Here is a 21,478-nt window from a genome sequence, read left to right as displayed (position 1 = left end):
CTGGTCAGAATGTTAATCTTGATGATCTTTAGGTCATGTTCTAATCTGGGTCAGGAGGGGTCAAAAACAAGATTACTAGGTCAAATCAAACGGAAATCTTTTTTACAGTCTAGAGACCACCTAAGTTTGAAACTCATGAGATTTAGTCAGAATGTTTGTCGTGATGACATCTATGTCAATTTTTATTTTTTAATATTGGTTTAACAGGGCTCTCGCGAGTGGGCGACTTGAGCGAAATAGGCGCAATAGAACTTCAAACTTCGCTCAATCTAACCTCAAAGCGAAATGCAAGTCGCCCGATTTTCTTTGATTTCGGCACTCGCTAATTACTGCTATCCAGACTGTTGACAAATTACACGGTGTCATAACGAGTGTCGAATACACAAACACACGCCGGTAGCATAATTTAAGCTCCGCCTACTTCAGGTACTTGCGAGATTTTCCCCGAGAAGTGGTGAGAGCGAATCAAATTATCCGATACACGAGAGTCGATTGTGTTCAGCCAATTAGCGCCGCGTTTATGTCTTTGACACTTCGCGTTTAATTGTCAACAAAAAACCATGGTTTATAAAGAAACTGCTGATTAACCATGCGATTAATTGGAATATGGTACACAATTATTTGTTATCTATGATAAAATAACGACATGTAATGTATTAACTACGTTAAATTGACTTCCATCGATGAATTTATTTGAATATGTTTTCTAGTTTTACACAGTTTACTTTCAGTTTTATTCGAGTGAGATAGACATTCCTCGGTGAATGACTCTGTGTTAACAATAAACACTTCATACAAGATATAACCAAAATTCGGCGGGTTACATTTACAGAATCAGCTTGAATTTTGAAAACCACTTTTTTCAGAATTTTGTAACGAAACAATAAGGCCTAAAAAAAATTCTTTGTTTCCGGTAACATGCTAAAAAAATTTAGGGTAGGTAGGTCAGAATTTTATTTTTTTTTTTTGGAATTTTTTTTTATTAAAGGAGACTTTTCGGAAATTATTTTTTTGTCAAAAAATGATTACAAATAAGGGGGTTATGCCTTTAGAGCATCAGTAAGTTGATTTCTAACATCACTGGCCATGTTTAAAGCATAAAAAATGCAGTTTTGCATCTTTTTGCTAAAAAGTTGAAAAAAATATTCTCCAAGGCCATAAAAACATTTAGGGTCGGGCCAAAAATTTAGGATAGGTCGGGATACCGGAAACAAACAATTTTTTTTTACGCCTAACCACTGTATAGGAAATGATCTAACTAAGAAAATGAATGGTCACATCAATGTTTTTTATCAAGAAACAAGAAAATTACAGCCACCTTTTGAATCACTCAACATCATTGCGGTAGAAAAAGTCTTCCCACTTCTCCCTAAAGTCTATCTATCTATAAATACTGCATGACACCCTTGCGAATATTTTATGGAGGTGCGCGTCAGTGCATAAGAGTTTAAAAGCAGGAATGTACAGGAGAAATAAAGTAATACATAAAGTATTTGTGAGAATTTGAGACAAAGCTGATAGTGCTAATAAAAAAGCGAAATGTACTGTAAAAGGATTAAAAACAGCCTGGTCACTCAGAAGTCCTGGCCCAGTTTGGTTACCCCTTGCCTAAACTGGTCCAGGGTAGGTGCCTGAGCAATGTCAGCCGGCAAAGAATTCCAGAGAATGATGGTAGCCGGGTAGAAAGAGAACTTGTAATAATTACAGGGTGTTTGAATTTGCCGGAAAGATAGGGAATGCATGTGTCTAGTGAGCTGTGTAGGAGGTAAAATATAAGATGGCATTGGCACAGCAACCAGTCCATGGACAATCTTGTAAAACAGTCCATGGACAATTTTGTAAAACATCGGTAGCCTGGCATCATTCCTTCTGTTTGCAAGGGAACGCCGCCCCGATTGCTTTAACATGTGTGTGACACTGCTGTAGTTTGAATAGTCACTGGTCTCCCCACTTCTCCCTAAATCAGCTTGAGGGAGAAGTGACTTCTCCCAAAAAATTGGACCTAGCTAGTCCCCTGGGTTATGTGGGGTCAAAAACTAGGTCACCAGGTGAATCAAACAGAAAAAAAAGGCTAACCTCTAGAGGCCACATTAATGACTATATCTTAAAGCAAGCAAATGTTAATCAATGGTTTGCATTTTCTAGCTTAAAGTAAAGTAGTTCAAATTGTTGCCCCAGATTTAAAAATGTGTATGACATTTTAATGTGTAATTGTTTTTCCAGAAGTGGTTCAATAAACTTTAGGCTTTCATCACAATCGAGCTAAACTAACATAGAAGAAATTTAACCTTTAGAACTCTGTACATGTACTATACAAACAAACTTGATGCCTTGTACACAAGTGAGCACTTTAGGGTCAATGACCCTCTTGTTTCGAATTACCAACCTTTAACTGTATTTAATAATGTCCATAGGTCACGGGGTTTTTGCAAGGGAAAGAATTAAAAAGAACGAACTTGTATGTCTCTACAAAGGAGAATTGGTGTCGAAAGACGAAGGCGAACAACGACTGGAGAAACAAAACAATGGCTCCTTCATGTTTTTCTTCAATTTTGATGGAAAGCCCCTTTGGTAAGTATTATTTTTACCTATTGCATGAACTATGCTTCTTCAGTGACGGACATAGGCCATTATAATTACAAGATTCTCATCAGACTTTTTTGAAATTAAGAAGGGGGAGGTGAAATTTTATATTTTATTTATCTTGAACAATTATGACACCACTGTTTTTTTATTATACTCCTTATACTGCAAAATAGGGCCTGTACAATGTATGTGTGTTTTGGTGTGCATTCATTAACAAGTCATGAGTTTTTAGCTCACCTGTCACATACTGACAAGGTGAGCTTTTGTGATCACCCTTCGTCCGTCGTCAGTCCGCTCATACGATTGGTACCTTAGGTGGTAGGAGGTGTGGCCTAGGACAATAGAAATCCTTTGTATTCATTCCTTAACCACTTAATTCTTTTGTTCCTTAAGTGGTCATTCTATTGTTTTCAAACAATGGAATGACCACCTAATACATGAATCGTATGGGCGTCCGTGCGTGCGTCCGTCCGTCAACAATTTCTTGTCTGCATAATAGTGGTTTCATTTATGATTTTATTTTAACCAAACTTGCACACAACTTGTATCACCATAAGATCTGGGTTCCTTTCTTGAACTGGCCAGATCCCATTATAGGTTCCAGAGTTATGGCCCCTGAAAGGGCCAAAACTAGCTATTTTGTGCTTGTCTGCACAATAGCAGCTTTATTTATGATTTGATTTTTACCAAACTTGCACACAACTTGTATCACCATAAGATCTTGGTTCCTTTCTGGAACTGGCCAGATTCCTTTATGGGTTCCAGAGTTATGGCCCCTGAAAGGGCCAAAATTAGCTATTTTGAGCTTGTCTGCACAATAGCAGCTTTATTTATGATTTGATTTTTACCAAACTTACACACAAATTGTATCACCATAAGATCTTGGTTCCTTTCTGGAACTGGCCAGATTCCATTATGGGTTCCAGAGTTATGGCCCCTGAAAGGCCCAAAATTAGCTATTTTGACCTTGTCTGCACAATAGCAGCTTTATTAATGATTTGATTTTTACCAAACTTGCACACAACTTGTATCACCATAAGATCTTGGTTCCTTTCTGGAACTGGCCAGATTCCATTATGGGTTCCAGAGTTATGGCCCCTGAAAGGGCCAGAATTAGCTATTTTGACCTTGTCTGCACAATAGCAGCTTTATTTATGATTTGATTTTTACCAAACTTGCACACAACTTGTATCACCATAAGATCTTGGTTCCTTTTTGGAACCTGCCAGATTCCATTATGGGTTCCAGAGTTATGGCCCCTGAAAGGCCCAAAATTAGCTATTTTGACCTTGTCTGCACAATAACAGCTTTATTTATGATTTGATTTTTACCAAACTTGCACACAACTTGTATCACCATAAGATCTTGGTTCCTTTTTGGAACTTGCAAGATTCCATTATGGGTTCCAGAGTTATGGCCCCTGAAGGGGTCAAAACTAGCTATTTTGACCTTGTCTGCACAATAGCAGCTTCATTTATGATTTGAATTTAATCAAACTTGCACAAAACTTGTGTCACCAAAAGATCTTGGTTCCATTCTTGAACCGGCCAGATCTTATAATGGGTTCCAGAGTTATGGCTCCTGAAAGGGCCAAAATTGGCTATTTTGACCTTGTCTGCACAATAGCAGCTTCATTTATGATTTGATTTTAACCAAACTTGCACACAACTTGTATCACCATAAGATCTCAATTCTTTTTATATGCCTGCAGGGACGTATTATGTTATCGCCTCAGTGTCCGTCTGTCTGTCTGTGTGTTGATTAGCAATTTCCCTTCCGCTCTGTAACTCTTGAACCACTTGATGGATTTCAGAGAAACCTGACACAAATGTTCACTCATTGAAAGGATGTGCAGAGCGCATGTTTTGGATGGCTAAATTCAATGTCAAGGTCACACTTTGGGGTCTAAGGTCATATGACTTTGTTTTATGTGAATATTGCTCTGCATTGCGTTGCATTGCAGTGCTCTTGTTTTTATTTCGCAGACCCTTCTTTTGTTTGCTTACAATATTTTTTTTTTATTACTTCCCTTTTATGTTACTATAAATAGCTTATTTAGTAACTTTTTTATTATTTGCCGTAGGTAAAAACTGTGGTACAACATGGATGGTACCTCCAATTTTTAGGTGTATTTTGACATATCTGTACCTTGTAAGAAGTTTTTCTTTTTGTTTTTGGTTAAAGCAATGGTACTCAGGTGAGCGATATAGGGCCATCATGGCCCTCTTGTATAGCATTTGTATCATAACGTTAATCATTCTTCATTAAGAAACACGCATTAGAAATCTTATTTTAATGCTTCCCAAAGTGCAAGCAATTGTTCAAATTATACCCCTAGGGTCAAATATGGCTCTGCCCTGGGGTCACATGGTGCATATAGACTTATATAGGGAAACCTTTGAAAATCTTGTCCAAACCCATATAGCCTAGGACGTCAATGTAGTATCATCTAGTAGTCCTGTACCAAGATTGTTAAAATCATTAACCCCTCGGGTAAAATATGGCTCCACCCTTTGGGTCACATGGTTAATATAGACTTGACGAGCTCCAGGTATGCTGCGTATTTGTATATTTATGCAATTAAAACCCAATCGAATTCATAGTGTGCGTACCAAAACCTAGTTAAAATTCCTCATACCCAGTTAATATACAAGAGGCCATGATGGCCCTCTATCGCTCACCTGAGTATGATGGCTCTAAATGAAAAAGGACAGGATACATATAAATAAAAATGAAGGGGTGGGGGGAAGTCAAAGTTAAGTTTTGAAATTCATATTCATAATGAAATGAAGTGTTTTGTGGTACAAGTTGTGTGCAAGTTTGGTTAAAATCAAATCATAAATGAAACTGCTATCATGCAGACAAGGCCAAAATAGGCAATTTTTGCCCTTTCAAGAGGCTGTTACATATGATACTCGGGTCTGGTGAGCGATATAGGGCCATCATAGTCCTCTTGTTTAATTGTTCAAACCTTCCATGATTATCAATATGTGAAGTTGTAAACCCCCTCCCCTCCCCCTATCTGTCACCACACTAGTTCCAGGTATCTTAAGGATATATATAGGTTGTATTATTAGTCATTTGAATAAAGTATTTGGTTTCAGAATACAATGTATTACACATTAACCAGACTAACTTATGAAACATAGAGGAAATCGACTACATTAACATACACACAGGACTGTCACTTCATTAAAAAATGTCATAGTGTGGCCAATTGTGTCAAATCTGTGAGGGTCATGTAAAATAACATAGACGTACAATAGGGAGAATTTTAAATATCTGATTCTTAGTTGTTTTTAGAGCCAGTACATGTAACCAAGAGCTCTGTCTGTCATTAGTGCTTTTCTGAGAAGTTTAAACTTATTTCACCAGTCTTTTAATATCTTAGCATGATACTGTGACACAATTATCTGATGCAGCTTTCCAGTTTATATCATGATCCTTTCAAAGAGTTGATATAAATGATTTTTATACGCCCGAAGGGACGTATTATGTTATGACGCTGGTGTCCGTCCGTCTGTCCGTTAGCAATTTCGTGTCCGCTCTGTAACTCTTGAATCCCTTGAAGGATTTCAAGGAAACTTTACACAAATGTTCATCACACCGAGACGATGTGCAGACCGCATGTTTTGGATGTCTCACTTCACGGTCAAGGTCACACTTAGGATTCAAAGGTCATATCAGTTTGTTTCGTGTCCGCTCTGTATCTCTTGAACTCCTTGAAGGGTTTCAAAGAAACTTGACACAAATGTTCACCACACCAAGACGACGTGCAGAGCGCATGTTCCGGATGACTCGCTTCAAGGTCAAGGTCACACTTAAGGGTCAAAGGTCATATATGATTTTGCTTTGTGTATATTGCTCTGCATTGCAGTGGTCTTGTTTTTATTTGGCAGATCTCTTTTTTGTAATTAAAATATTTTTTTTGAATTACTTCCCTTTTATGTTACTATAAATAGCTTATTTTGAAACTTTTTTATTATTGGCCGTAGGGAAAAACCGAGACCACTTTCTGTGGTACAACATGGATGGTACCTCCAATTTTAAGATGTATTTTTACATACCTATACCTGATAAGGATTTTTTTGAAGACTTTGATTTTTTTTTTTGTGGACATAGATTTGTTTTTTGAAGTTTTCCTTTTGTTGTTCCAGTCCTTTGGGGCTACAACAGTCAAGTTCTTAAAATTTTGTTCCAACCCTATGATGTAAGCCTTCGGGTGTATATTGTCCCGCTTGGCGGCGCTCTTGTTTTAGATCAAGCTGAATTTCCTTATAAAATTATATTTTTAAAACATACTGGTACCTTTGTTATACACTACCAGTAAGTATCAGTTACAGATCTATTAAACACACATGAAATCCACTTCATCCTAAACACACATGGTTGTCACTACATTAAAATTGTCATACACAGCATATCAGATGTTGATTTGAACAAAGTAAAACATTCCTGCTTGCAAAATTTTGTGTACATTTGTGATGAACTGGTGATGTTTGTAATTGTATGCAAAACAGGCAGACCTGGGGTCAATTACTTTAAAATGTAATTAATTAAATTACAGTTACATTGAGAAATGTCCAATTAAATTACAATTACCATTATATCAAATTTAACAATGTAATTAATTAAATTACAATTACATAGCAAATTGTAATTAATTACATTCAATTACAATACCAAATGTGGTACTTCTTACATGAACAGCCCGCCCGCTTAGCTCAGTAGGTAACAGCGTTGGTCTACGGATCTCGGGGTCGCGAGTTCGATCCTTGGGCGGGGCGTATGTTCTCCGTGACTATTTGATAAACGACATTGTGTCTGAAATTATAAGTCCTCCACCTCTGATTCATGTGGGGAAGTTGGCAGTTACTTGCAGAGAACAGGTTTGTACTGGTACAGAATCCAGGAATACTGGTTAGGTTAACTGCCCGTCGTTACATGACTGAAATACTGTTGAAAAAACGGCGTTAAACCCAAAACAAACAAACAAATCTTACATGAACAATGTAGCAAAGTTCTTTTACTTTGTACTACATATACATAATAATTCACCTGTAAACTGATTTTTATTATTTCAAAATTGAATTTAAGCTCAAAGTAAAATGTGTGTTTGCGGGAAATCATCACTCAGTTTTTAATATTATTGCAAAAGGAGCTAAAAGTCAGCCCAAATTGATAGTTAATACATTGTCAAGCAGAATTCGGTTAGAGAAGAATGATGTATGTAAAGTCAGATATTTCTCTGAGGTCTGAATTTCTCTGAAGTTTATATGATCATGGTTCTGCAATATGTTTCTAATTTAACTAGTTACTTCAGTATTTAATCATTTACATTTTAAACATATATTTAAATTTTTTATTCTTGACACTACATGTTATCCAAAAACCACATTGAAAATAAGTTGTAAAACATTCATAAGCCATCCTAGAATAACTGTGTCATTAAAACTGTAGATTACTCATAATGTCTACAATAATTATATTTTTTATCTTGTTAGATCTGTGATGTCAAATGCTATGTTGTTTGTATCATTTAATACAACAAATTTTATCACAGATAAAAAATGATATGCTAAGCATTTCAGTTTTTGCTCTGATAAAAATCTAAATAATAATGATGCAAATAACAATTTCAAATCATAATTTGATCATTTTCTCCAAAAGCATAGTGACAAACATCATCAAACATTACCAGTTGGTTCTAATAAGACACTTATATCAGAACAAAGGAGCTATGTCCAAGGGATTAACACCTACCATAATATTCTATTATTATTTTTTCACAGCTATGAAATGCAAATTAGCATGTTAAAGTGAAGTGTCACTGGTAATAAACATATATATACTATTTGCACAACAAACTGGATTAGCATGTGCCATGTAATTGGAAAGTAATTGAAATGTAATTGTCAATTACACCCCAAGACTGCTCTGTAATTAATTAAATTACAATTACATGTAATTGATAAATGACCCAATTACAAATTACATTTAATTACTTAGGAAATGTAATTTAATTGCAATTAATTACAATTACATTTTTAATTACCCCAGGTCTGAAAACAGGCATGGTGAAAGACACCTGATGTGGTAATTTTATGCAAGGTCTGACCAAGATTTGTAGCGTCAGTCCAATAGTCTGATGCATCTTGTAGCTATCAGAATTTTTGACACTCAAAAGATATATATTTAAATCTATTGAAGTTAGTATTTCTCTTGAAAATTGCCAGTTCTATGGTTTGTGGTATTTTCATGACCAGGTAACAGTGATGGGATATTGCTGAACTTCTTCAGAGGACTTGACCGTATGGATAAAAAACGAAACCGGTCAGGGAAATGTCAAATCAACAAAAGAGCACATTCTCCACAGCTAACTTTGTGGGAAAAAAGCAATCAGTGCTTTTCTGACGAGTTAAATTATTTCACCTGTCTTTTAGTATCTTAGGATAGTATGATACTGTGACATATATCTGAAGCAGCTTTCCAGTTTCCATCATTCTTTCAAAGAGTTAATATAAATGATTTTTTTTAGATCAAGCTGAAATTATTCTTTTAAAACATACCTTTGTTATACACTACCAGTAAGTATCAGTTACAGATCTATTAAACACACATGAAATCCACTTCATCCTAAACACACATGGTTATCACTACATTAAAATTATCATACACAGCATACCAGAATGATGCTGATTTGAACAAAGTAAAACATTCCTGCTTGCACTCATGTGTACATTTGTGATGAACTGGTGAAGATGTCATATCAACAAAAGAGCACATCCTCCATGGCTAACTTTGTGGAAAAAACAACAAATTTAACAAGGATAGAAAATTAATGAAATAAAAGATAGTTAACTACATTTGTATTAAATTGTTTCTTTTTCAGCATTGATGGAACATATTCAGGGGGTGTGGGAAGAATGATCAACGACGAGCACAGGCATCCGAACTGTAAGGTTAAAGTTTCACGCACAGAAAACGGAAATCCTCAGCTAGCTGTAATTGCGATTGCGGACATTGATCCGGGACATGAAATAAGATATGATTATGGAGATCGATCTGTTTCATGGAGAAAGGTAAGCATAACAAAGAAATGGTGTTTGCAGACTGTCAAGCAGGCTCTACTTTTCCTTACTTTTTATTGGCTACCTACTTTTCCCCTACTTATTGAAAAAAATATTTTACTAACCCTACTACTTTACCAAAGTTAGTCCATATTAGCTCTTTACCAAGATTATACAAATTATGATCCCAGAGTGTATATTGGCTCCACCTTGTGGTCTTTTGAATCTACAGAGTACTACAGAAAAAATGAAAAAAGCATTTTCTCTGAAACCGTCTTGTACAGAGCTTGGATATGTTACAAGTGGCATTGTCTAGTGGACATTTTCCATGTTAAAGTCCTGACTCAGGGGCCCCACCCCCACCCTGGGGATTTTACCTATCTAGTAGAAAGATATAGACACTTCAGCTTTTAAAGGTCCTCTTAGGTGGCAAATGGACCAAAACTAGTATATCTGTTAGCTGTGAAATAATAGGCTTTTATAACAATTAATTGACATGTTCTATATGGAAATCGAATTGATCCCAGGTCAGTGATAATATTTGAACTTTCATATTTCACAGTTTATAAATAAAATATTAATTTGTTTAAGTATGATTAACAGAAAAACTTTGTTAGAAAAAAGCAGTATCAGGAGCCAGGTAAAACAGTTACTGTTGCATTTTTTGTGTCGCCTGCGTAGCATGTCAGACACACAGGGATCACTTTGACATTGGCGCTCGGCATCAGTTTCACGCTTTAATTTCAGCTCACTTATTAGAAAGCTTGGTCATGATCATCAGTCTTTGTAGGCTTATTGGTCGTAGATACTGATATTGGGGTCATTTGGTCAAAGGTGAAGGTCCAAGTGACATTTAGTTTGTAATTAGGCACTTTTGATTCTGCTCATCTACTGGAGAACACTTATGCCTGGAGGATAATCAAACTTGGTGGTCTTGGTGAGTATATGTCAGACCCATATTGATTTTGGGGTAGCAGGTCAAAGGTCAATCTATTTCCTCATGTTTACAGAAGAATACAGGCCCTACAATCTTAAAACTTGGTAGGCTTATTGTTCATGGACAGTTACTAAGATGATCTTCTTTAGAATCTCAAAACTTGGCAAGCTTATTGATCTTGGCCACAAGATGACCGCCTTTTATTTTAGGGGTGCTGGCTGGTGAGTATGCATCAATGACAACATAGCAGCAGGCGACACAAGTGTTCTAGTGTTCAGTTTTAAAGCTGTTATTTCATTTGTTAAGATATGTTTATGTTAATTTGACAGCATGCCCATTCATGCTGGGCATGGTGTGAATTACGTAGAAAATACTAAATGCACACATATTCAAAGGTCTGAGAGGACTGTAGGAAAGCGTTGCTTTCATGGCTCGGCTTCTGACATAAAGGAGAGGCAATTTTGATTTCAGTGCGTAGCAATTAAGAAAGCTATCTGTTTTTAATGATGGTTGCCACTTGGAAAATTAATTTTTGGCTGTCAACGACATTTGACTTTAGCCGCTTTGTCTTTCTTCCCCCTAGGTCATGTGATAGAAATCTAAAATATTAATGACCGAAAATAAAAACTCCCTACAACCTACTTAATACCATCCACCTACAGTTCATTCTGTTAGTGAAATCTTGTACAATAATGCGATTAAGAAAAAAATATGGTTTTGTGATCAATTGCCAAAAATTAAATTTGCTGTTCATACCCTTGAAATTTAATATTTCATTTTAAAACTAAAATAGTTAAATTTGAGGTGAATAGCTTTTCTCCTTTTCTGTATGGAATGACTGTTTTTCGACGAAAATAGAAACTGTCGAAATTCGGCAGTAAACGGCAGTAAAATATGACCAAAAAATCACTGACGTTCCATGGCCATACAGCTTTTCAAAGTGGCCCTGAGGTGGATGGGATTACGAAGGTGGTAGGGTTAAGCATTTCACCAACACAATTGTAAGTCATATGGCAATAGGTTATGGGGCAACTTCCCAGCTTTGATGATGGAGGAAGATTGCAGGTGCCACTCAGTACATTATTTCATCACGAGCGGACACCCGAGTACAACCACTGATCTTCTGTAAGCCAGCTGGATAGCTTCTTCACATGAAAGTTCTGCTAAAGGGTGGTTGCTCAGTGAAATATGTTCCTATGTTTACTGGAAATATTACACAACCTGGAACATTAATCTGGGTCTTTAGATTATTACGAAATGTCTTGTTCATTTTTTCAGAATTTCTTCATGTCAGACCCGACATTGTTTGTATGTCAAGAAATGGAACAGAATTTGCTTGATTGGAAAGTATGGAATTTCTTTAATTTTCTCATGTAAAACTGTTCTTTTTAATCATAATCATGATAATTTGATGATAAGCAGCAGCCAGCAATAATGTAAATCACATTCATGATCCAAATCTTTTTCTAACAATCTTTCAATTTAAGTTTAGTTTTGAAGATTTTCAACATTCAAAGTTCAGACTTTTTAGAACTCTTTCTTTCACTTTAACATACAAAATTGTAAGTCATAATGTACAAATGTTTCCATTTGTCAGTTCTTTCAGTTCATCAAGTTTAGTTTAACAAGTTCTAAGTTTTAGCCTTAAAAATCAAGCTTACCAATCTTGTAATATTTTACATAATTATAACAGTTTGCAGAGTACCTTACCATTGTTTTTTTTCTGCATATCCTTTCGACTACCGCTATCGTACACCAACGCACTACCTGAGACGCCAAATGCAGACTATATTTTTGGGGTTCTCCATTACCGCTACTGTTTTGCAGGCGGGCTACCGCAGACGACTAATACGTACCAGAAAAATGTGGGTGCTCATTTCCTTAGCGCATAATGCAGTATTTGGGTAAAAATTGTATTTTTTCGCAATTAAAAATAGAAGGAATTAACAAAAATATACTACATTTTTATGCTGCGGTAATTTTTATGTAAAACGGTTGCTACACTATGGCAGTTATGTCCATTGTGTGGTTATTGGTATAACTACACTGTGGCACAACTTATAGTTTCTTGTTTCCTGCAATAGTCTACTATGGTATTTATATGCAGATAAAACAAACAGTTAATGTTATTTATTAAAAGTCACATATTTAAACGGCCACTGCATCACTGTGGCAGTACATGCTATTTTGTGTGAATATGTATTAATAAGCTGCGGCACTCTCATTGGTTTCGCATGCCCTGCATTAAACTACTGTGGTAATCGGGGGAATAAATAATGATTACAGGATAAGTTTTGATTACTAGTATAATCCTTTCGCAGGGTAACTTTCTCAGCACTGTGGAAGTGCACTTAATTTCATTTAATATGTATAACTACACTATGGCACTGCCTTAAAATTCAAGTTTCTCACAAAAGTCTACTATATATATAGTTCTTAGTAACAGGACGAGTAAAACTACACTGCGGTACTACATTGAAATTCGTTCTTCCTGCAAACGTCTATTGTGGTAATTATTTGCAGAGTGGTTTGGTTGCTGTACCACTTCCTCCCTGTGTCAGCCCCTCCCCCTCCCCAATCCCGTCTAACAAGACATATGCATCCCCACTCCTATACCTAGATCCTCACTCCCTGTAATTACTGTAAGTCTCTTTTTTTCCATGCATCATAGTGCTTTGGAATTCCCTTCCAGTACAACTTGTGGAAGCCCCAACCCTGAACCAGTTTAAAAGGGTGTAACCAAACTTGCACACAATGCTTAACATGATAGACCTGTTTCTTTAAACTGCTTTTATCTGTAAATCCTTCTTGTTTTTAACACTATCAACTGTATTCATGCTTGCAATACATATCGTGTATTACTTTTATTCTCCTGTCCATTCTACTTTTAAAATTCTTGAACAGGCGCGCAGGTGCACGTAATACTTGTAAAGAGGAGTGATGCAGTATAAAAAGATAAATAGATAAAAATTTAGTTAATAGTATGTATTAAAGAAAGGCTTTAAAATATTCGTTTTAGCAGATGCAGTTTTTGCATTTCTTTGGAAGTTTAAAGTTTATATTAGAGGAAAAAAAGAAGTAGAACTAACGAGGAAGGTTGTTGAACATCTGGTTGAACCGTATAGTGCTTCTAGACACATTCCTTTGGCACAGGCGTTCCTTGCCAGCTCAAAAAAAACAAAGACAAATATCAAACAGGGAATGCCACCCACCAAAAACGCAGCCTCCTCAAAACGAAATCCCCATCTTTGTGGGTCTTTTAATATAGGGCGGAAATTCTTGCCATATGATTTGAAACCACAGAAATTAGTCCGACAGAATGATGTTTCGGCAGGAATAATGTAATACATGTAATACATTATAATTCCTGGTTTCGGTTAGTACAATAAACAAAGGACAGCATATAACACGTCAAATCAAAGATGGAAACATGGTAGCTAGAGTATGGAAGCTAGTTACCGTTCAGGAATTAGGAAACCCAAACAAACGCAGGTAGTTGATACCATTGACCAAGAGTTTGCAGACTCGCATGAAATAATCTCAATGTCAGGGCGAACAAATTCTTGTCAGTTTTGTAGTATGAAGAAACTAAAGACCGCCGGTGGTCTCCGAACACCAACGTCATAATTTGGTTGTAAGCAGTGTAAAGTCAAAACACAGGTATAACAATACTCTTCTTATTAAAAAGTTATATTGATCTAATGAATTGTTTTAAAGATTTCATGGTATTATTGAGTCACTGCTATGTTACGTGAACATACTTTCTTTTACTCTATGTATATAAATTGTGTCTGTGTCAACAAGTCACTTAAATCCAAAAATGTACTCAAATTATCGCTCTGGATCAAATTTCTCGAAATATTTAATCATGTCAGAAGAGGAAAAGTCTGTTTTTACATTATATATTCAACTGCTCTTAACAGGTTAATCTTTTTAGTACAGGATAAAATGTTTCGAGAAATCCAGCCCTTAAGTACAAAAAACTTATGGCAACAAGAGCAAAATTGGAAACTCTAGTAAATCGATTTTAGTATATGTAACCATTGCAAATTACTAAATGTTATAATTTGATATGTTTTATTATTGCTCATTATTACTACATTTTAATAAGAAATCCCTTCCTTCAATTTAGCTACATAACGGTTGCAAAACAAAAATATTACCCAGAAAAGGGAACATATTAAAATAGAAACACAAACCCGAAAAATGCCAAACAAATATTATCTTGGAAATCGGAATAGAGAATATGGATGTCTATAGCGGAAACTAAGCACAATATGGAGAAACTGGAGAAAGAAACAGACAGTGTCTAAGATTAGTGACAACATTACTTGGTGTACACATTTTTACTAGGTATCGCGTGTATACATGTATGTGAATCGCGCCAAGCAGAAATATGTCTTAACGTACATTATGACGAAATCGAGAAACGACGTCACAAGTTGCAGGTGCGATTTCAAAATGGCGACGCCCATGCTTTTGCATGTTTACAATTTTAATTATTGGCATGGATACGTTTGAGGTATGTTACAGTCTATTAATATTAATGTTGATAATGCTGTAACAATATTTGAAAATTTATTCAGTATTATAAGCATTTTTATTATTGAAAATATGAGAAATCCTTGCTATAAAAGTGGTGAGGTCAAGTGTGTGTCACTGTCGAATCGATTTGTTGTGTTGTCATCAAGCTATATTTGATTGAAGAAATAATCTGGATTAGATCTACATGTAACAATTTTGTTATCTAAATTATTATCAAGATAAGCCTACAGTATGCAATTTTCGATTCAACTTATGCGAATGTTTTGGCAATGTTTGTAGATTTAGATCTATTTTGTCCAATTTTTATTATTTATTTATTTATTTATTTATTTAAGTCAAGAAGCTTGCACTGTCGGCTACATCACATTTCTTTTTGTACATAAACATATATGTAAAAATATCTCTGCCGATGACATCATTGTACAATTTTTAAAGATGGTATGTGTTAGTTTCATAGGGGTAATTATTTATACAATAAATGCAACCAATAAAATTGTCGTGGGCGGAATGGCGCAGCGCTAGCGTACCAGATTTACAATCTTAAGACTCGCGTTCGAGTCTGTCTCACGTCGTGTTTTTTTTTTTTTTGTTTTTTTTTCTTAACCATTTTATTTATTATTCAACCTCCATACATTCCATTCTTTTTTTTCTTCATTCAGGATTTAGAAGATTTACTTGAAGTGTTTGGATTGGGAAGTAAATCTAGTACATCAAATAGCCAATGTACACAGGAACTTGCAGAAGCTGGAACTACAAATGGTAGTGACTATTAAACTATTATTGACTTTAAATGTTTTTATGTATAGCTAAGATGCAGGTTATAATAACGACACACACGTTTTTAAAGTTCACTTAAACAATGTTTTTAAAAATTTTCTTTATAGCTCTATATACATACACACTATGTATGTGCGCGCGTTTGTGTGCATCATGATCATCAGCAGTATTTACCTTAGCTAATAATACCAATCAATTTAATCTTACTTAGATGAAAATGATATATTTAGAAGAAAGAATTAAAATGAACGTCTTAATTATCTCCGATATTTTTCTGTTATGAAATTACATCACTAAGATATAAGTATTAAGCTTTAACATTCTATTTTCCATGATTACTTAAAGATGATGCAGATGATGAAATGTCCGTGGAAAACCTGGTGGAAAACTTCATGGCAGCTAGTGTTCAAACCGATACAGCTGGCGATGAACACAACGATGATACACATCTAAACCAAACAGATGAGTTTGACGAAGATGATCCCCAAAGAGATCTCGCAACTATCAAACATAAACTTCAGGAGGGGTGTGGCTGTAAACTTTGTTGTTTCAAAGGTGTTACAGTAGGAGTTGTTCTAGACAATATTCTTAGAATGAGAGAGATGTCAAAAGATAATAAAGAGTTATTTGTCATGGGAAACTTGCGTGAAAAACTTGGTACTGACCGGTGCAAGGAGGGAGAACGACAGCGAGTGCGCTTTGAATACAATTTCCAAGGAAAAACGGTTTGCCAGAAAGCATTTTGTCTGATATATGACATGGGGAAAAGCACTGTGAAGCGTATTCAGAAACACATTTCCACAAAGGGTGTAGGACCGCGGGTTCATGGTCTAGTAGGAAGAAGACCGTCAAATGCATTTTCCTCTGACGTCATCAAAGATGCAGTGCAGTACTTAATAAACTATGCAATCGAAGAGGGACTTCCACAGTCATCACCACCAAGAGGCCGAGATGAATCACCGCCCATTTATCTACCTGCATCAAAAACTAAGATCATGATTCATCAAGAATATATGGAAGCTTGTGTACAAAGTGGTAAGGTTCACGTTGGAAAGTCAACATTTAAAAATGTATGGAATCAGTGTGTCCCTCATATAAAAATCATGAATCCGCGAGACGATGTATGCAAGACATATAAGGACTTTCGCGATACCATATCTATGGCTAGAAGTGAAGATAACAAACTAGACGCCACTGCTAGTTAACACCAGCATGTTTTATCTGCACGTGCAGAGCGAGAGGTGTATCAGCAATGTGTACAAGAATCTACGGCTCTTTTCCGAGGTAGCTCACAAGATCACAGCAAGGTCCATTATACATTTGATTTTAGTCAATATGTGAAATTACCTCATCACGCAAGGGAGAAAGGACCTACCTTCTTTATACAGCCACGCAAGGTGCAGATGTTTGGCTTCAGAATAGATGGATATCGCCAGTACAACTATTTAATAGATGAAGACCAGACAATAGGTGTGTAAGTTCAAATTAACATGATTAAGTACTAGTAACATTTGTTTTGTTTGTTAATAAAACGTAATGTTTCTTGATTGACCAGTATTTCTCACTTCTCCGCATGTAACTGACAACTTCCAAACAAACGGTTACTTTTAAGTGTAATGCATGCAATTATAAAATCAGGCAAAAAATACATGCTTTGTTCGGGATTCGAGTCCTTTATCTGTGTGGTTGTTAAAAGTATTTTATTCTTCCTACCAGACGAACCGGGCAGGCTCATTACATGTTACTAGTATATATGCTCGTGATGACTAGGTCCTGCGCATGCGTTTCATATTGATTTTAACATATATTGTAAATTTGTTACAGCTTGTTTTAAATATGATAAATATAATAGTTATAATGTAACTTTGCATTACAAGTTTCCATTTCATTTTCAAGGTGTAGACGGACAATTGGCACATGGACCCGATTCTGTGATCTCCATGTTGGACCACGCCTTTGGTACGTTTTGTCACCAGGGAGGAGATTGCACAATACATGCTGATAACTGTTTTGGTACGTGTCTATTACTGTTCAAATAATAAAAAAAGATCGAAAACAGGACACCCGTTTCATTGAAATATTATAAATTTGGAAATTGTAATTGTTTCTCATTCTCTGACCGCTAATAGTAAAAGTAACCTTTTTCTTTTTTGTGTAGGTATTAGGTTAAAGCATGAATTAACTGGCAGTTACGAGTTAAATAAACAATGGTTATGAATGGAACAATGCAAATGATAATAATGATAAAAACAGTTATAATGATAATTATTCACAATGTTAGATAAGTCATACTGATGAGATTATAATGATGATGATCATAATAATAATGTTGATGATAATGATAATGATGATCATAATGATGATGATGATGATAATGATGATTTTGATGATTTGATAATGCGGGTGATGATTGATTTGATGTGGATAATAATTGTGAAAATTGTATTTCAGGTCAAAACAAAAACCGCTCTCATGGAGAACTATGACGAACAGACACGATAATATCAAATATATGATGCAGTTACCTGGCCATACTAGGTAGTACAATTTACAGATTACCTAAAAACTTAGTCAAAGTGACATTCCTTTATACTTTGGGTGATATTCTTTAATAGTGCATAGGAATTCATAAACAGATTTTAACAAAGAAACACTATTTAAGTTTAAAAAGACGGCTATCCAAATGTATTTACAAAAGAATTTTATTCGTTATAAATATACATTTTGGGATTATCCTTGTTACCTTATTAGCTTGATCCGTTGTACATACCCTAAACGGCCTGTTGGTTTATAATGATACATTTTATGATGTATGTATGATATGTTTAAAGATTAAAGCAGTAACTGAATGATTAATTGTCGCAATTTTCAGATGTTTGATTGACGCCGGTTTTGGCAGAATTAAACAGAGGTATCGTAGGGAGGATGTTGATACGCTTCAACACGTAGCGGATGTTGTTGATCTGTCATCCTGTAGCAACGTCTCAGTTGTGTATGGCAGGGATACATGGAAATGGAGGCAGTGGAAGGCTTTCTTCGGCGATAGATATAAAAAAGTTCCGAATATATCCAAGTACCACTACTTCCGGTTCACTTCAACAGACCCCGGAGCCGTATTTATGAAAATGTCTGCGGTTGACACAGAGGAGACAAGGTTTGTCGTCTGTAAAACAAACCTTCTTGCCATGTATTCATACGACATTCCCCAAGAAATAATGCCAGCTGGACTTAGCCGAGAGCGACAGCGCTACCTTTACAGCCAGGTTCGCCCGCTTGTGAGACTTCAGTTTCAGGAAGAATTCTGTGCAGTACCAGCCCAAGAATAGTGGACATGTGAAAAGCAATGTCTTTAAATGGGAGCTTTTTAACGCTAGACGTTTGTCGTCTCGTGAACAAAGTGTTTACAAATGTGTAAAAATGAGATTTTTAATTTTGTTATATATCGTCATGATAATAAACAGTGTAGACTTGAAAATTGAAGTACATACTGAAATACCGGATGACGGACTTCTTTCACTGCTGTTACCATGGGAACGGATAAATACGTGTGCTATTTCAGATATGTTGCTTGTTAAAAGGGACGGCATTTAATGATTTATTTTTCTAAACAAAATGTTTTGAATCTGATTTCTATATGTTGCTTTAAATGTTATGTAAATAATTCCTTTTCACTACCGTTGTATGCTACTGATGTTACCAAGTTTACACAGAAAACTACTTTTTTTTTAATCATAACTCATTTGTAATAAGTGAAATTTCGTTGGGTATTTTTGTAAAAGTGGAAAAATATTTAAAACTGTAATGTTGTAAGTTTACCGGTGTAAAAAGTACTTAAAATGTCTTGAAAGCCGCATAATTATATTCGCAAGTCAGTCGTTTCCATGACAACAAATATTTGTATAAAAATAAATACTTATATTTTAGAGAAAGTGTTTGTCTTTACATATGATATTAAATGACCGTTGTAAAATCACTATAATACAGTAGATAAACATATAAATCCAATACTTCTTTTAAATTGTTTGACATTTTTGTTAACGTTTTCTTGACGTTAATTGTGTAATTTTTTATTCAAGATGACGTCTTTGGACTGAAATGCTCAAAAATGTACGTAATATACCTATAGAAAGGTTTACATTTTTATAAACAGTAAAAAGTGCAGAATAATAATCAATGAAAACCTAAAAATGTCACAAAATTACGTGAAGACATATTTCTGCTTGGCGCGGTTCATGTATGTTATGTTTTAGTACGAATTAGAAAGTTTGATTGATTCATCTTTTGATAATAAATTTGCACATGCAATATACTTTTCTAATATGAGCTGTCTCAAGGGAAAAGGTGTTTAGAGTTCAAGTTTTGAAAGTCAAGAAAAACATGTTTCATAAAGTTTGGCTTCTTGTGAATTTTGATACATTGTAATATGGTATAGAAATAATAATCATACAACCGGACATATTAAATATAGACACACAACTTATTAAACAGTTCTACCGATGACATGTTTGTCACAGTGAATTTTGGACATTTTATCTTTCTATGCGTCATTAACAATGCTAATTACCCTACCCCCACCCCCTTGTCTTTAGACGGCTATTCAAAAAATACATGTATATATAGATTAACGGTTATTGTCGTAAGTTGTTGACAAAATTGTTTCATTCTTACTCAGTTTAAACGGACTACAGTACAAATTCGACAAAAAAACAGGAATTATTTCATGACTTTTAGTGAACTTTTTGTGTAACATTACATATGCTCTATGTTATCTTTTGCGAAGATTTGTAAGTTTGGTAGCCCCACTTTATTTATTTATTTATTTATTAACTTTTGAGTTCATCGTTTCAGATATATATATTTCCTTGGTGTACTGCCACGGCTATAATATACTCATGGTGTCTATGGGATGGGTTCCTTTAAATATGGGACAACCAAAAGAAAGTTTGCAGACTGCAATAATTGATTTAATGTTTCTTTCACGATAATAAAGATGATAAACAGAGATACTTGTATATCGGTATCAGTATCAGTGTCCTGGAAATAAAAATAATTCAATTATATTAACTATTTAACAAATTATTCAAATGTCAAAATTACAACGCGATATGACAGATGACAGCTGTCAAAAAATGTAAACAACATTGACCACCTGATAAAATCAGTCATGCTTAGCATTATTGCATTACAGGTAAAATATAATGTGTTTACAAATAGCGATCATACAATTATGTACCGATGATAAAAGAATATATAAGTCAAAATATTTACCTGGAAATGTATAAGTTCCAGTTGATATACAAAAATGCACAAAATATATGAGCGGCTTAAAATGCAACAGACATCTTGAAATTTGACTTAAAAAGTGACCAGTGCAGTGATTGGTTGTTAGTGATCACGTGCATACGTTTTATATAGGTTCATTTATAGGATTCATATTGGAAGGTTATTGATTTATTTCCCTTGGACTGAAAAAGAAAGTTTTGGAACTATGGAACGTCATACGTGTCATAAGTCTGACAACACACAAGTAAAAACAACGGAGTTTTATTGGCAGATAATTTAA

The 21,478-nt window shown here is 35.1% G+C and overlaps 3 protein-coding genes and 1 long non-coding RNA gene across 4 annotated transcripts; all 4 read left to right on the top strand.

Annotated features, from left to right (window-relative positions):
• The first annotated feature begins 481 nt into the window (after window positions 1-481).
• LOC123543687 (histone-lysine N-methyltransferase PR-Set7-like) lies at window positions 482-15,911 on the top strand. The gene is made up of 5 exons (XM_053536324.1): window positions 482-609; window positions 2,415-2,571; window positions 9,479-9,668; window positions 11,872-11,940; window positions 15,798-15,911. The coding sequence occupies exons 2-5, from the start codon at window positions 2,537-2,539 to the stop codon at window positions 15,909-15,911; spliced, it is 408 nt and encodes a 135-aa protein (XP_053392299.1). The 5' UTR covers window positions 482-609; window positions 2,415-2,536.
• On the top strand, window positions 15,494-17,120 carry LOC128554982 (uncharacterized). Its single transcript, XM_053536322.1, has 2 exons — window positions 15,494-15,897; window positions 16,261-17,120. The coding sequence occupies exon 2, from the start codon at window positions 16,278-16,280 to the stop codon at window positions 17,118-17,120; it is 843 nt and encodes a 280-aa protein (XP_053392297.1). The 5' UTR covers window positions 15,494-15,897; window positions 16,261-16,277.
• Window positions 17,121-17,178: 58 nt separating this feature from the next.
• Window positions 17,179-17,930, top strand: LOC128554981 (uncharacterized). Its single transcript, XR_008369750.1, has 2 exons — window positions 17,179-17,385; window positions 17,812-17,930. It is a non-coding gene; the product is annotated as an uncharacterized LOC128554981 (long non-coding RNA).
• Window positions 17,931-18,388: 458 nt separating this feature from the next.
• On the top strand, window positions 18,389-19,336 carry LOC128554985 (uncharacterized). The gene is made up of 2 exons (XM_053536327.1): window positions 18,389-18,453; window positions 18,788-19,336. Exons 1-2 carry the CDS (start codon window positions 18,398-18,400, stop codon window positions 19,239-19,241), a joined length of 510 nt encoding a protein of 169 aa, XP_053392302.1. The 5' UTR covers window positions 18,389-18,397; the 3' UTR covers window positions 19,242-19,336.
• The last annotated feature ends 2,142 nt before the right edge of the window (window positions 19,337-21,478 follow it).

The sequence above is a fragment of the Mercenaria mercenaria genome, unplaced genomic scaffold (genome assembly GCF_021730395.1).
Source record: "Mercenaria mercenaria strain notata unplaced genomic scaffold, MADL_Memer_1 contig_918, whole genome shotgun sequence".
In the NCBI taxonomy this organism is placed as follows: domain Eukaryota; kingdom Metazoa; phylum Mollusca; class Bivalvia; order Venerida; family Veneridae; genus Mercenaria; species Mercenaria mercenaria.
Note: the sequence above shows the minus strand (reverse complement) of the source record. Positions and strands in the feature narration are given on the sequence as shown.